Source organism: Pseudophryne corroboree, chromosome 4, assembly GCF_028390025.1.
Source record: "Pseudophryne corroboree isolate aPseCor3 chromosome 4, aPseCor3.hap2, whole genome shotgun sequence".
Lineage (NCBI taxonomy): Eukaryota > Metazoa > Chordata > Amphibia > Anura > Myobatrachidae > Pseudophryne > Pseudophryne corroboree.
In genome coordinates this window covers 945,377,448-945,393,220 of record NC_086447.1, presented here as the reverse complement: position 1 = coordinate 945,393,220, position 15,773 = coordinate 945,377,448, and the positions used below count along the sequence as shown (strand labels likewise).

The 15,773-nt window shown below is 51.8% G+C and overlaps 1 protein-coding gene across 2 annotated transcripts in view; it reads left to right on the top strand.

Annotated features, from left to right (window-relative positions):
• Nucleotides 1-15,773, top strand: part of RAB3GAP2 (RAB3 GTPase activating non-catalytic protein subunit 2) — a 546,281-nt gene that overhangs the window by 369,591 nt on the left and 160,917 nt on the right. For both annotated transcript variants that reach the window (XM_063919133.1, XM_063919131.1), the window contains 2 exons: nt 1,803-1,908; nt 7,523-7,683. In XM_063919133.1, the coding sequence (XP_063775203.1) occupies nt 1,803-1,908; nt 7,523-7,683 (267 nt within the window). The remainder of the gene's footprint in view (nt 1-1,802; nt 1,909-7,522; nt 7,684-15,773) is intronic.

The following is a 15,773-nucleotide window of genomic DNA, read 5'->3' as shown; positions in this document are numbered from 1 at the left end:
CTCTACAGCGGTGCTCTGCACGTTCCCCTAATTCTGTAGGGTGGTGCTCTGCACATTCCCCTAATTCTGTACAGCGGTGCTCTGCACATTCCCCTAATTCTGTATTCCGGTGCTCTGTACATTCCCCTAATTCTGTACGGCGGTGCTCTGCACATTAACCTAATTCTGTACAGCGGTGCTCTGCACATTCACCTAATTCTGTATTCCGGTGCTCTGCACATTCTCCTAATTCTGTACGGCGGTGCTCTGCACATTCACCTAATTCTGTATAGCGGTGCTCTGCACATTCACCTAATTCTGCACAGCGGTGCTCTGCCCATTCACCTAATTCTGCACAGCGGTGCTCTGCCCATTCACCTAATTCTGCACAGCGGTGCTCTGCACATTCACCTAATTCTGCACGGCGGTGCTCTGCACGTTCCCCTAATTCTGCACGGCGGTGCTCTGCACGTTCCCCTAATTCTGCACGGCGGTGCTCTGCACGTTCCCCTAATTCTGCACGGCGGTGCTCTGCACGTTCCCCTAATTCTGCACGGCGGTGCTCTGCACGTTCCCCTAATTCTGCACGGCGGTGCTCTGCACGTTCCCCTAATTCTGCACGGCGGTGCTCTGCACGTTCCCCTAATTCTGCACGGCGGTGCTCTGCACGTTCCCCTAATTCTGCACGGCGGTGCTCTGCACGTTCCCCTAATTCTGCACGGCGGTGCTCTGCACGTTCCCCTAATTCTGCACGGCGGTGCTCTGCACGTTCCCCTAATTCTGCACGGCGGTGCTCTGCACGTTCCCCTAATTCTGCACGGCGGTGCTCTGCACGTTCCCCTAATTCTGCACGGCGGTGCTCTGCACGTTCCCCTAATTCTGCACGGCGGTGCTCTGCACGTTCCCCTAATTCTGCACGGCGGTGCTCTGTACGTTCACCTAATTCTGCACAGTGGTGCTCTGTACATTTGGGCTTTCCATATTCCTGCTATTCCTTCACAATGTTTCTTTCCATATTCCTGCTCATCCGCTACCGTCGGGCTCTCCGCATTCCTGCTCATCCGCTACCGCTGGGCTCTCCGCATTCCTGCTCATCCGCTACCGCCGGGCTCTCCGCATTCCTGCCCATATTGTACTGTCTGTTTTTACTACATGTCTGCTAATGCAATCATTTTTTGTTCCTTTTAAGATTAAAATCAAAGTTTTCTGAGGAGATCAGGGTAGGGGTGCTCTCTCCTGGGGTAGATGGGCACCTCCAAACACACATCCGCCAGGAAAACGACCCACCAATCCAGGGTTTTTGTACAAACTAGCCGTGTCATAAAAATAAATCTTAGCCTGTCTGGGCACTAACTAAACATCCTAGATTCCCTCTCTGAATGGTTGGACCAAATGCCCCTACCTCAAACATAGGCATATGCACAGTACTTACAGTAAATAAATCAGTGTCTCATAACAAGCCTGCTGCCTGTTTCCCCAGGTAGTGAGACCCTGACAAAGCTTCAGTACTACCAGACGCTTACAGATGCAGGCAGATGGGTTTTATTAGTGGAGCCCTGCCTTCTCTTTCACACCCATACCCCCAGGATACGTTTTCCGGCTTTTAATAAAAACCCAAACTCTAATCAAGTCTTTCTAGCAGAAACAGACATTTTCTGCGGGTTTAAATTCCATAGATCAAAAACATGGGACAAACCTCTCCCGTTTATCCCTTTTAACCAGTGATTTTATCACAGTAGATGTCACAATAATGCTCTTTAATAAAAACATTAATGTGTAGTGTGACCGGCAAAATAGCTGTTTTATTACGTGTCTATTTGCAGTCTCTGCTTCTCAAAGTGTGGCTGTCGACAGAAAAAGAGACCCTTGAGAACACACAGTCCTTGTGTTGTCTGTACAGCATGCTGTCTCTACTGAGTAACATGAAAGGTGAGTGCCATGGTCTCTTTCTCTGTCTTGTATATCATTTGTATGGTGGGTGCCGGGGTCTCTCTTTCTGTAGTGGGAGGGACATGGATGGTGGGCACCGGAGTCTCTCCTTCTGCAGTGTGAGGGACATGGATTGTGGGAGCTGGGGTCTCTCCTTCTGTAGGGTCAGGGACATGGATGGTGGATGCCTGGGACTCTCTTTCTGTAGTGTGAGGGTCATGGATTGTGGGTGCCAGGGTCTTCCCTTCTGTAGGGTCAGGGACATGGATGGTGGATGCCTGGGACTCTTTCTGTAGTGTGAGGGTCATGGATTGTGGGTGCCAGCCCTTCTGTAGGGTCAGGGACATAGATGGTGGGCACCAAGGTCTGCCCTTCTGCAATGTGAGGGACGTGTATGGTGGGAGCTGGAGTCTCTCCTTCTGTAATTTCAGGAACATGGATGGTGGGAGCTGGGGTCTCTCCTTCTGTTGTGTCAAGGACATGGATGGTGGGTGCCGGGGACTCTACTTCTGTAGTGTGATGGTCATGGATGGTGGGAGCTGGGGTGTCTTCTGTTGTGTCAGGGACATAGATGGTGGGTACCGGGGTGTCTCCTTCTGTTGTGTCAGGGACATGGATGGTGGGTGCCGGGAACTCTACTTCTGTAGTGTGAGGATCATGGATGATGGGAGCTGGGGTGTCTCCTGTTGTGTCAGGGACATGGATGGTGGGTGCCGGGGTCTCTACTTCTGCAGTGACATGGATGGTCGGTGCCTGGGCCTCCTCTTCTGTAGTGTCAGGGACATGGATGGTGGGCGCTGGGATCTCTCCTTCTTCTGTAGTGACATAGATGGTTGGCGCTGGGGTCTCTCCTCTAGTTTCAGGAACATGGATGGTTGGAGCTGGGGTCTCTCCTTCTGTTGTGTCAGGAACATGGATGGTGGGTGCCGGGGACTCTACTTCTATAGCGTGAGGGACATGGATGGTGGGAGCATGGGGTGTCTCCTGTTGTGTGAGGGACATGATTGGTGGGTGCCGGGGTCTCCCAGTCTGTAGGGTCAGGGACATGGATGGTGGGTGCTGGGCTCTTTTTCTTTCAGGTGAGGCACATGGATGGTGGGTGTCGGGTCTCCTCTTCTGTAGTGACATGGATGGTAGGGGCCGGGTCTCTCCTTGTGTAGTGACATGAATGGTAGATGCCGGGGTCTCCTCATCTGTAGTGTCGGGGACATGGATGGTGGGTGCCGGGGTCTTCCCTTCTGTAGAGTCAGGGAAATGGATGGTGGGTGCTGGGCTCTTTTTCTTTCAGGTGAGGGACATGGATGGTGGGTGCTTGGATCTCCTTCTTTTGTAGTGACATGAATGGTGGGTGCTGGGCCCTCCCCTTCTGTAGTCTCTGGGACATGGATTGTGGGCGCTGGGGTTTATCCTTGTGTTATGTCAGGGACATACAGTACATGGTGGGTGCCGGGATCTCGCCTTCTTTTGTAGTGACATGGATGGTGGGCGCTGGGATCTTTCCTTCTTCTGTAGTATCAGGGACATGAATGGTGGGTGCCGGGGTCTCCCCTTCTGTAGGGTCAGGGACATGGATGGTAGGAGCTGGGGTCTCTCCTTCTGCAGTGTGAGGGACATGGATGGTGGGAGCTGCAGTCTCTCCTTCTGCAGTGTGAGGGACATGCATGGTGAGTGCTGGGATCTCTCCTTCTGCAGTGTGAGGAGCATGGATGGTGGGTGCTCTGGTCTCCCCTTCTATAGGGTCAGGGACATGGCTGGTGGGAGCTGGGGGTCTCTCCTTCTGCAGTGTGAGGGACATGGATGGTGGGAGCTGGGGTCTCCCCTTCTGTAGGGTCAGGGACATGGATGGTGGGAGTTGGGGTCTCCCCTTCTGTAGGGTCAGGGACATGGATGGTGGGTGCTGGGGTCTCTCCTTCTGCAGCGTGAGGGAAATGGATGGTGGGTGCTGGGGTCTCCCCTTCTGTAGGGTCAGGGACATGGATGGTGGGTGCTGGGGTCTCTCCTTCTGTAGGGTCAGGGACATGGATGGTGGGAGCTGGGGTCTCCCCTTCTATAGGGTCAGGAACATGGATGGTGGGTGCTGGGGTCTCCCCTTCTGTAGGGTCAGGGACATGGATGGTGGGAGCTGGGATCTCCCTTTCTGTAGGGTCAGGGACATGGATGGTGGGTGCTGGGGTCTCCCCTTCTATTGGGTCAGGGACATGGATGGTGGGTGCTGGGGTCTCCCCTTCTATAGGGTCAGGGACATGGATGGTGGGAGCTGGGGTCTCTCCTTCTGCAGTGTGAGGGACATGGATGGTGGGTGCTGGGGTCTCCCCTTCTATAGGGTCAGGAACATGGATGGTGGGTGCTGGGGTCTCCCCTTCTATAGGGTCAGGGACATGGATGGTGGGAGCTGAGGTCTCTCCTTCTGCAGTGTGAGAGACATGGATGGTGGGTGCTGGGGTCTCCCCGTCTATAGGGTCATGGACATGTATGGTGGGAGCTGGGGTCTCTCCTTTTGCAGTGTGAGGAACATGGATGGTGGGTGCTGGGGTCTCCGCTTCTATAGGGTCAGGGACATGGATGGTGGGAGCTGGGGTCTCACCTTCTGTAGGGTCAGGGACATGGATGGTGGGAGCTGGGGTCTCCCTTTCTATAGGGTCAGGGTCATGGATGGTGGGAGCTGGGGTCTCTCCTTATGCAGTGTAAGGGACATGGATGGTGGGATCTGGGGTCTCCCCTTCTGTAGGGTCAGGGACTTGGATGGTGGGAGCTGGGGTCTCCCCTTCTATAGGGTCAGGGACATGGATGGAGGGAGCTGGGGTCTCTCCTTATGCAATGTGAGGGACATGGATGGAGGGAGCTGGGGTCTCCCCTTCTGTAGGGTCAGGGACATGGATGGTGGGAGCTGGGGTCTCTCCTTATGCAGTGTGAGGGACATGGATGGTGAGAGCTGGGGTCTCCCCTTCCATTGGGTCAGGGACATGGATGGTGGGAGCTGGGGTCTCCCCGTCTTTAGGGGCAGGGACATGGATGGTGAGAGCTGGGGTCTCTCCTTCTGCAGTGTGAGGAACATGGATGGTGGGTGCTGGGGTCTCCGCTTCTATAGGGTCAGGGACATGGATGGTGGGAGCTGGGGTCTTCCCTTCTGTAGGGTCAGGGACATGGATGGTGGGATCTGGGGTCTCCCCTTCTGTAGGGTCAGGGACTTGGATGGTGGGAGCTGGGGTCTCCCCTTCTATAGGGTCAGGGACATGGATGGAGGGAGCTGGGGTCTCTCCTTATGCAATGTGAGGGACATGGATGGAGGGAGCTGGGGTCTCCCCTTCTGTAGGGTCAGGGACATGGATGGTGGGAGCTGGGGTCTTCCCTTCTGTAGGGTCAGGGACATGGATGGTGGGAGCTGGGGTCTTCCCTTCTATAGGGTCAGGGACATGGATGGTGGGATCTGGGGTCTCTCCTTCTGCAGTGTGAGGGACATGGATGGTGGGAGCTGGGGTCTCACCTTCCATCGGGTCAGGGACATGGATGGTGGGAGCTGGAGTCTCTCCTTCTGCAGTGTGAGGGACATGGATGGTGAGTGCCGGGATCTCTCCTTCTGCAGTGTGAGGAGCATGGATGGTGGGTGCTCTGGTCTCCCCTCCTATAGGGTCAGGGACATGGCTGGTCGGAGCTGGGGTCTCCCCTTCTGTAGGGTCAGGGACATGGATGGTCGGTGCCTGGGCCTCCTCTTCTGTAGTGTCAGGGACATGGATGGTGGGCGCTGGGATCTCTCCTTCTGTAGTGACATAGATGGTTGGCGCTGGGGTCTCTCCTCTAGTTTCAGGAACATGGATGGTTGGAGCTGGGGTCTCTCCTTCTGTTGTGTCAGGAACATGGATGGTGGGTGCCGGGGACTCTACTTCTATAGCGTGAGGGACATGGATGGTGGGAGCATGGGGTGTCTCCTGTTGTGTGAGGGACATGATTGGTGGGTGCCGGGGTCTCCCAGTCTGTAGGGTCAGGGACATGGATGGTGGGTGCTGGGCTCTTTTCTTTCAGGTGAGGGACATGGATGGTGGGTGCCGGGTCTCCTCTTCTGTAGTGACATGGATGGTAGGGGCCGGGTCTCTCCTTGTGTAGTGACATGAATGGTAGATGCCGGGGTCTCCTCATCTGTAGTGTCAGGGACATGGATGGTGGGTGTCGGGGTCTTCCCTTCTGTAGAGTCAGGGAAATGGATGGTGGGTGCTGGGCTCTTTTTCTTTCAGGTGAGGGACATGGATGGTGGGTGCTTGGATCTCCTTCTTTTGTAGTGACATGAATGGTGGGTGCTGGGCCCTCCCCTTCTGTAGTCTCTGGGACATGGATTGTGGGCGCTGGGGTTTATCCTTGTGTTATGTCAGGGACATACAGTACATGGTGGGTGCCGGGATCTCGCCTTCTTTTGTAGTGACATGGATGGTGGGCGCTGGGATCTTTCCTTCTTCTGTAGTATCAGGGACATGAATGGTGGGTGCCGGGGTCTCCCCTTCTGTAGGGTCAGGGACATGGATGGTAGGAGCTGGGGTCTCTCCTTCTGCAGTGTGAGGGGGGACATGGATGGTGGGAGCTGCAGTCTCTCCTTCTGCAGTGTGAGGGACATGCATGGTGAGTGCTGGGATCTCTCCTTCTGCAGTGTGAGGAGCATGGATGGTGGGTGCTCTGGTCTCCCCTTCTATAGGGTCAGGGACATGGCTGGTGGGAGCTGGGGGTCTCTCCTTCTGCAGTGTGAGGGACATGGATGGTGGGAGCTGGGGTCTCCCCTTCTGTAGGGTCAGGGACATGGATGGTGGGAGTTGGGGTCTCCCCTTCTGTAGGGTCAGGGACATGGATGGTGGGTGCTGGGGTCTCTCCTGCAGCGTGAGGGAAATGGATGGTGGGTGCTGGGGTCTCCCCTTCTGTAGGGTCAGGGACATGGATGGTGGGAGCTGGGGTCTCCCCTTGTATAGGGTCAGGGACATGGATGGTGGGAGCTGGAGTCTCTCCTTATGCAATGTGAGGGACATGGAATGTGGGTGCCAGGGTCTTCCCTACTGTAGGGTCAGGGACATAGATGGTGGGCACCAGGGTCTGTCCTTCTGCAATTTGAGGGACATGTATGGTGGGGGCTGGGTTAACATGGATGGTGGGAGCTGGAGTCTCTCCTTCTGTAATTTCAGGAACATGGATGGTGGGAGCTGGGGTCTCTCCTTCTGTTGTGTCAAGGACATGGATGGTGGGTGCCGGTGACTCTACTTCTGTAGTGTGAGGGTCATGGATGGTGGGAGCTGGGGTCTCTCCTTATGCAGTGTGAGGGACATGAATGGTGGGAGCTGGGGTCTCTCCTTCTGTAGGGTCAGGAACATGGATGGTGGGAGCTGGGGTCTCTCCTTCTGCAGTGTAAGGGACATGGTTGGTGGGCGCCGGGGTCTCTCTGGTGGGTGTTAGCCATTGTTCTGTAAAGTGGGATGACACAGAATGTAATTAGATGTTGCATATCTGCTTTTTCTAGTCTGATTTGCTGTCACAATGTAATTGTCTGTTATAGCCAGCTGCAGTAGATTCTGCTCTTTTCTGTTTGTTATAATGCAACCATTGAGTTTGTCAAAAGGGAATCCCTCTTTTCCCCATTCAGTGGCCATAGATGAATCTTGGGATTTGCAGTCGGTGTCCCCCTGGTGGCAGCACGTGCGTACTGCATGTGTACAGTCATCAAGCAATGGAGCAGCGTTATTATCTGCTCATGTTGGACACTCAGTCGCTGCCAGCATCACAAACGCCCTGGCAGAGAAGAAGGTAGGTGTGCGGTATGTCTTTCTCATCTTCTTATGCTCAGGGTCTCCTATTCTCCGTTCATGTCTCACTGGTTACTGCAGTCTCTTTTTTTCTAAACAAATCCATGAATCCTGTTTCCTAATTTCAGATGAATGGCCTGATTTTGAGTCAGACGCAGTGGACACATGCATCTAAAGCTGGCCATACGCCTTAAAATTCTGTCCAACCAACCAATGAGCTTGTGTATATCCAGCTTAGGTCTAGCTGTGCCTGTGCCCAGAGTCTCAGTACTGATTGGTCTGAGCAGTGTCTGGAAAGTGCATTGATGGTTCCTGGGCAGCGACGGTGCTGACACACAGGGATGGTCCGTCTTCTGGCCTTATTATGACAGTGTCACATTGAGGTCATACTCTGAGTGAGACTGGGCCTGATGTGAGATCTGTGGTGCACTATTACACTCCTTGCACTATTACACTCCTTGCACTATTACACTCCTTGCACTATTACTCTCCTTGCACTGTTACACTCCTTGCACTGTTACTCTCCTTGCACTATTACACTCCTTGCACTATTACACTCCTTGCACTATTACACTCCTTGCACTATTACTCTCCTTGCACTGTTACACTCCTTGCACTATTATACTCCTTGCACTGTTACACTCCTTGCACTATTACTCTCCTTGCACTATTACACTCCTTGCACTGTTACTCTCCTTGCACTGTTACTCTCCTTGCACTGTTACTCTCCTTGCACTATTATACTCCTTGCACTGTTACTCTCCTTGCACTGTTACTCTCCTTACACTATTATACTCCTTGCACTGTTACTCTCCTTGCACTGTTATACTCCTTGCACTGTTATACTCCTTGCACTGTTATACTCCTTGCACTGTTACTCTCCTTGCACTATTATACTCCTTGCACTGTTATACTCCTTGCACTGTTACTCTCCTTGCACTGTTACTCTCCTTGCACTGTTATACTCCTTGCACTGTTATACTCCTTGCACTGTTACTCTCCTTGCACTATTATACTCCTTGCACTATTATACTCCTTGCACTGTTACTCTCCTTGCACTGTTACTCTCCTTGCACTGTTACTCTCCTTGCACTATTATACTCCTTGCACTGTTATACTCCTCACACTGTTACACTCCTCGCACTGTTACACTCCTTGCACTGTTACACTCCTTGCACTGTTACTCTCCTTGCACTGTTACTCTCCTTGCACTATTATACTCCTTGCACTGTTATACTCCTTGCACTTTTACTCTCCTTGCACTATTACACTCGGGTGTATGCCAGTGAAGGGTTTGTAGCGTTATCTGCATAAAGTCACAGCCTCTGAATCAGGTACGGAGAGGATTTCTGTGATGCCAATAGGTGGTATATGGGATTGCCAGGTTAAAGTACATATGGTTTTACGTTGCGTCCCTTGTATAATGGTTTGGGGCGGATATTGCGCCCATCGCGTATCAGAACTTGCATAGAGACAGCTTTTGTTTGCAGCCGCTCATTACAGCAGATTGCGGGGGAGGGAAGAACAATTACCGCCAGTCACAATACCGACGTCAGAATCCTGACAGACTGTGAAATACCGACGCTGGAATACCGGCGACACAGGCTATTCTCCCTCTGCGGGTGTCCACGACGCCCATAGAGGGATAATCTGACCTGTGATGAGTGCAGCGAGCCTCCGTTCCCGCAAGGGGCTTTTCTAGCGCTCGCCCCGCTGCCGGCATTGTGGCGGACGGGATACCGCCGTCTGGATCATGACAGCCGGCATCCCATCCGTCGGGGAATCGTATGTATTCCATTTAAAAAAGTACAGTCTCCTTAATATAATTTCTCTGACGTCCTAAGTGGATGCTGGGACTCCGTAAGGACCATGGGGAATAGCGGCTCCGCAGGAGACTGGGCACAACTAAAAGAAAGCTTTAGACTACTGGTGTGCACTGGCTCCTCCCACTAAGACCCTCCTCCAGACCTCAGTTAGATTTCTGTGCCCGGCTGAGCTGGATGCACACTAGGGGCTCTCCTGAGCTCCTAGAAAGAAAGTATATTTAGGTTTTTTATTTTACAGTGAGATCTGCTGGCAACAGACTCACTGCAGCGAGGGACTAAGGGGAGAAGAAGCGAACCTACCTAAGTGGTGGTAGTTTGGGCTTCTTAGGCTACTGGACACCATTAGCTCCAGAGGGATCGACCACAGGACCCGACCTCGATGTTCGGTCCCGGAGCCGCGCCGTCGCCCCCCTTACAGAGCCAGAAGCAAGAAGTGTTCCTGAAAATCGGCGGCAGAAGACTTCTGTCTTCAACAAGGTAGCGCACAGCACTGCAGCTGTGCGCCATTGCTCCTCATGCACACCTCACACTCCGGTCACTGATGGGTGCAGGGCGCTGGGGGGGGGGGGGCGCCCTGAGGGCAATATAAACACCTTGGCTGGCAAATCTACACCATATATAGTCAGGAAGGCTATATAGGTGTAAAAATACCCCTGCCAGAATTCCAGAAAAAGCGGGAGAAGTCCGCCGGAAAAGGGGCGGGGCCATCTCCCTCAGCACACTGGCGCCATTTTTCCCTCACAGCTCCGCTGGAAGGACGCTCCCTGGCTCTCCCCTGCAGTGTCAAGCTACATAAGGGTAAAAAAGAGAGGGGGAGCACTAAATTTAGGCGCAGTATATATAATATAAGCAGCTATAAGGGAAAAACACTCATTTATAGTGGGATCCCTGTGTTATATAGCGCTCTGGTGTGTGCTGGCATACTCTCTCTCTGTCTCCCCAAAGGGCTTTGTGGGGTCCTGTCCTCTGTCAGAGCATTCCCTGTGTGTATGCGGTGTGTCGGTACGGCTGTGTCGACATGTTTGATGAGGAGGCTTATGTGGAGGCGGAACAGATGCCGATAAATGTGATGTCACCCCCTGCGGGGTCGACACCTGAGTGGATGGTTCTGTGGAAGGAATTACGCGACAGTGTCGACTCCTTGCATAAAAGGTTTGACGACATACCAAATGTGGGACAGCCGGCTTCTCAGCCTGTGCCTGCCCAGGCGTCTCAAAAGCCATCAGGGGCTCTAAAACGCCCGCTACCTCAGATGGCAGACACAGATGTCGACACGGATACTGACTCCAGTGTCGACGACGATGAGACTAATGTAACTTCCAATAGGGCCACACGTTACATGATTGAGGCAATGAAAAATGTGTTGCACATTTCTGATGTTACCCTGGGTACCACAAAAAAGGGTATTATGTTTGGAGAGAAAAAACTACCAGTAGCTTTTCCTCCATCTGAAGAATTAAATGAAGTATGTGAAGAAGCGTGGGCTTCCCCCGATAAGAAACTGGTAATTTCTAAGACATTACTAATGGCATATCCTTTCCCGCCAGAGGATAGGTCACGTTGGGAAACATCCCCTAGGGTGGATAAAGCGCTCACACGCTTGTCAAAGAAGGTGGCACTACCGTCCCCGGATACGGCCGCCCTGAAGGAATCTGCTGATAGAAAGCAGGAGGCTATCCTGAAGTCTATATATACACACACAGGTGTTATACTGAGACCAGCTATTGCTTCAGCATGGATGTGCAGTGCTGCAGCTGCGTGGTCAGATTCCCTGTCGGAAAATATTGATACCCTAGACAGGGACACTATATTGCTAACCGTAGAGCATATTAAAGACGCACTCTTATACATGAGAGATGCACAGAGGGATATTTGCCGGCTGGCATCTAAAATAAGTGCAATGTCCATTTCTGCCAGGAGAGGGTTATGGACTCGGCAGTGGACAGGAGATGCAGATTCTAAAAGGCACATGGAAGTTTTGCATTGTAAGGGTGAGGAGTTGTTCGGGGATGGTCTCTCGGACCTCGTTTCCACAGCAACAGATTGGAAGTCTACATTTTTACCCCATGTTCCCTCACAGCCAAAGAAAGCACCGTATTATCAGGTACAGTCCTTTCGGCCCAATAAGGGCAAGCGGGTTAAGGGCGCGTTCTTTCTGCCCAGAGGCAGAGGTAGAGGGAAAAAGCTGCAGCATACAGCCAGTTCCCAGGAGCAAAAGTCCTCCCCCGCTTCCTCCAAGTCCACCGCATGACGCTGGGGCTCCACAGGCGGAGCCAGGTACGGTGGGGGCCCGTCTCAAAAATTTCAGCAATCAGTGGGCTCACTCACGGGTGGATCCCTGGATCTTTCAAGTAGTATCTCAGGGGTACAAGCTGGAATTCGAGACGTCTCCCCCCCGCCGTTTCCTCAAATCTGCCTTACCAACAACTCCCTCAGGCAGGGAGGCAGTGTTACAGGCAATTCACAAGCTGTATTCACAACAGGTGATAGTAAAGGTGCCCCTACTTCAACAAGGACGGGGTTACTATTCCACAATGTTTGTGGTACCGAAACCGGACGGTTCGGTGAGACCCATTTTAAATTTGAAATCCTTGAACACATATATAAAAAAATTCAAGTTCAAGATGGAATCGCTCAGGGCGGTTATTGCAAGCCTGGACGAGGGGGATTACATGGTATCACTGGATATCAAGGATGCTTACCTGCATGTCCCCATTTACCATCCTCACCAGGAGTACCTCAGATTTGTGGTACAGGATTGTCATTACCAATTCCAGATGTTGCCGTTAGGTCTATCCACGGCTCCGAGGGTCTTTACCAAGGTAATGGCCAAAATGATGATACTCCTTCGAAAGAAGGGAGTTTTAATTATCCCGTACTTGGACGATCTCCTGATAAAGGCGAGGTCCAGGGAGCAGTTGTTGGTCGGGGTAGCACTATCTCGGGAGGTGCTACAACAGCACGGCTGGATTCTAAATATTCCAAAGTCACAGCTGGTCCCTACGACACGTCTACTGTTCCTGGGGATGGTTCTGGACACAGAACAGAAAAAAGTGTTTCTCCCGGAGGAGAAGGCCAAGGAGCTGTCATCTCTAGTCAGAGGCCTCCTAAAACCAAAACAGGTGTCGGTGTATCACTGCACGCAGATCCTGGGAAAGATGGTAGCTTCCTACGAAGCAATTCCATTCGGCAGGTTCCATGCAAGAACCTTTCAGTGGGACCTGTTGGACAAGTGGTCCGGATCGCATCTTCAGATGCATCGGCTGATAACCCTGTCTCCAAGGACCAGGGTGTCTCTGCTGTGGTGGCTGCAGAGTGCTCATCTTCAAGAGGGCCGCAGATTCGGCATACAGGACTGGGTCCTGGTGACCACGGATGCCAGCCTTCGAGGCTGGGGGGCAGTCACACAGGGAAGAAACTTCCAAGGACTATGGTCAAGTCAGGAGACTTCCCTGCACATAAATATTCTGGAACTAAGGGCCATTTACAATGCCCTAAGTCAGGCAAAACCCCTGCTTCAAAACCAGCCGGTACTGATCCAGTCAGACAACATCACGGCGGTCGCCCATGTAAACCGACAGGGCGGCACAAGAAGCAGGACGGCGATGGCAGAAGCCACAAGGATTCTCCGATGGGCGGAAAATCACGTGTTAGCACTGGCAGCAGTGTTCATTCCGGGAGTGGACAACTGGGAAGCAGACTTCCTCAGCAGGCACGACCTCCACCCGGGAGAGTGGGGACTTCATCCAGAAGTCTTCCAACTGATTGTAAACCGTTGGGAAAGGCCACAGGTGGACATGATGGCGTCCCGCCTAAACAAAAAGCTAGAAAAATATTGCGCCAGGTCAAGAGACCCGCAGGCGATAGCTGTGGACGCTCTAGTGACACCGTGGGTGTACCGGTCGGTTTATGTATTCCCTCCTCTTCCTCTCATACCAAAGGTACTGAGGATAATAAGGAGAAGAGGAGTAAGAACTATACTCATTGTTCCGGATTGGCCAAGAAGAGCTTGGTACCCGGAACTTCAGGAAATGATCTCAATGGCCTCTGCCGCTCAGACAGGACCTGCTGCAGCAGGGGCCCTGTCTGTTCCAGGACTTACCGCGGCTGCGTTTGACGGCATATCGGTTGAACACCGGATCCTGAAGGAAAAGGGCATTCCGGAGGAAGTCATTCCTACGCTGATTAAAGCTAGGAAAGAAGTAACCGCAAACCATTATCACCGCATATGGCGAAAATATGTTGCGTGGTGTGAGGCTAGAAAGGCCCCAACCGAAGAATTTCAGCTGGGCCGTTTCCTGCACTTCCTACAGTCAGGGGTGACTATGGGCCTAAAATTGGGTTCCATTAAGGTCCAAATTTCGGCTCTATCGATTTTCTTCCAGAGAGAACTGGCTTCACTACCTGAAGTTCAAACTTTTGTTAATGGAGTGCTGCATATTCAGCCCCCTTTTGTGCCTCCTGTGGCACCTTGGGATCTCAACGTGGTGTTGGATTTCCTAAAGTCGCATTGGTTTGAGCCACTTAAAACCGTGGAATTGAAATATCTCACGTGGAAAGTGGTCATGTTGTTGGCCTTGGCTTCGGCCTGGCGTGTATCAGAATTGGCGGCTTTGTCATGTAAAAGCCCTTATCTGATTTCCCATATGGATAGGGCAGAATTGAGGACTCGTCCCCAATTTCTCCCTAAGGTGGTATCAGCCTTTCATCTGAACCAACCTATCGTGGTGCCTGCGGCTACTAAAGACTTGGAGGCTTCCAAGTCGTTGGATATAGTCAGGGCCCTGAAAATTTATGTTTCCAGGTCAGCTGGAGTCAGAAAGACTGACTCGCTGTTTATCCTGTATGCGCCCAACAAGCTGGGTGCACCTGCTTCAAAGCAGACTATTGCTCGCTGGATCTGTAGTACGATTCAGCTTGCACATTCTGCGGCTGGACTGCCGCATCCTAAATCAGTGAAAGCCCATTCCACGAGGAAGGTGGGCTCTTCTTGGGCGGCTGCCCGAGGGGTCTCGGCTCTTCAGCTTTGCCGAGCAGCTACTTGGTCGGGGTCAAACACGTTTGCTAAATTCTATAAGTTTGACACCCTGGCTGAGGAGGACCTAGAGTTTGCCCATTCGGTGCTGCAGAGTCATCCGCACTCTCCCGCCCGTTTGGGAGCTTTGGTATAATCCCCATGGTCCTTACGGAGTCCCAGCATCCACTTAGGACGTCCGAGAAAATAAGAATTTACTCACCGGTAATTCTATTTCTCGTAGTCCGTAGTGGATGCTGGGCGCCCGTCCCAAGTGCGGATTGTCTGCAATACTTGTATATAGTTATTGTTGAGCCATCTGTTGTGAGGCTCAGTTGTTATCATACTGTTAACTGGGTATTGTATCACGAGTTGTTCAGTGTGATTGGTGTGGCTGGTATGAGTCTTACCCGGGATTCAAAATCCTTCCTTATTGTGTCAGCTCTTCCGGGAACAGTATCCTAACTGAGGTCTGGAGGAGGGGCATAGAGGGAGGAGCCAGTGCACACCAGTAGTCTAAAGCTTTCTTTTAGTTGTGCCCAGTCTCCTGCGGAGCCGCTATTCCCCATGGTCCTTACGGAGTCCCAGCATCCACTACGGACTACGAGAAATAGAATTACCGGTGAGTAAATTCTTATTTTTATCACCCATTTGTTCCATGGAAATATGTTGTGGTAGAAAGGTCGTTTTATAAATGTATTTATAGTAAACGAGAAAATGCCTTTTATTACTGGAAAATACATTTATAATTTCATGAATTGTATTTCTGCGGACATTCGGGGGTAAATTTACTAAAGACTGATTTCAAATCATTGTTGTATTAGAGGTAAATCACGTATGTACTAACACTTAAAAATTGATTTGTGAAAAAAAAATGCTGTTAGTAAATGGCTGTTAGCCCCTGAAACAATATCCATTCAGAGCCATTGGAAAACCTGTAAGGAAATGATCCCCTTTACCTTGTCTTAATTGCAGTATGTACAGTAGATTAGGGTTGCTAAAATATCCCTTTAATCACTGAGGTCATGGGTTCCATTCCCACCATGGCCCTAACTGTGTGGAGTTTGTATATTCTCCCCGTACTTGCGTGGGTTTCCTCCGGGTACTCCGGTTTCCTCCCACAATCCAAATGTACACTGGTAGGTTAATTGGCTCCCAACAAGATTACCCCTAGTGAGAATGTGTGTGTGTGTGTACATGTGATAGGGAATATAGAGTGTAAGCTCCACTGGGGCAGGGACTGATTGCCAA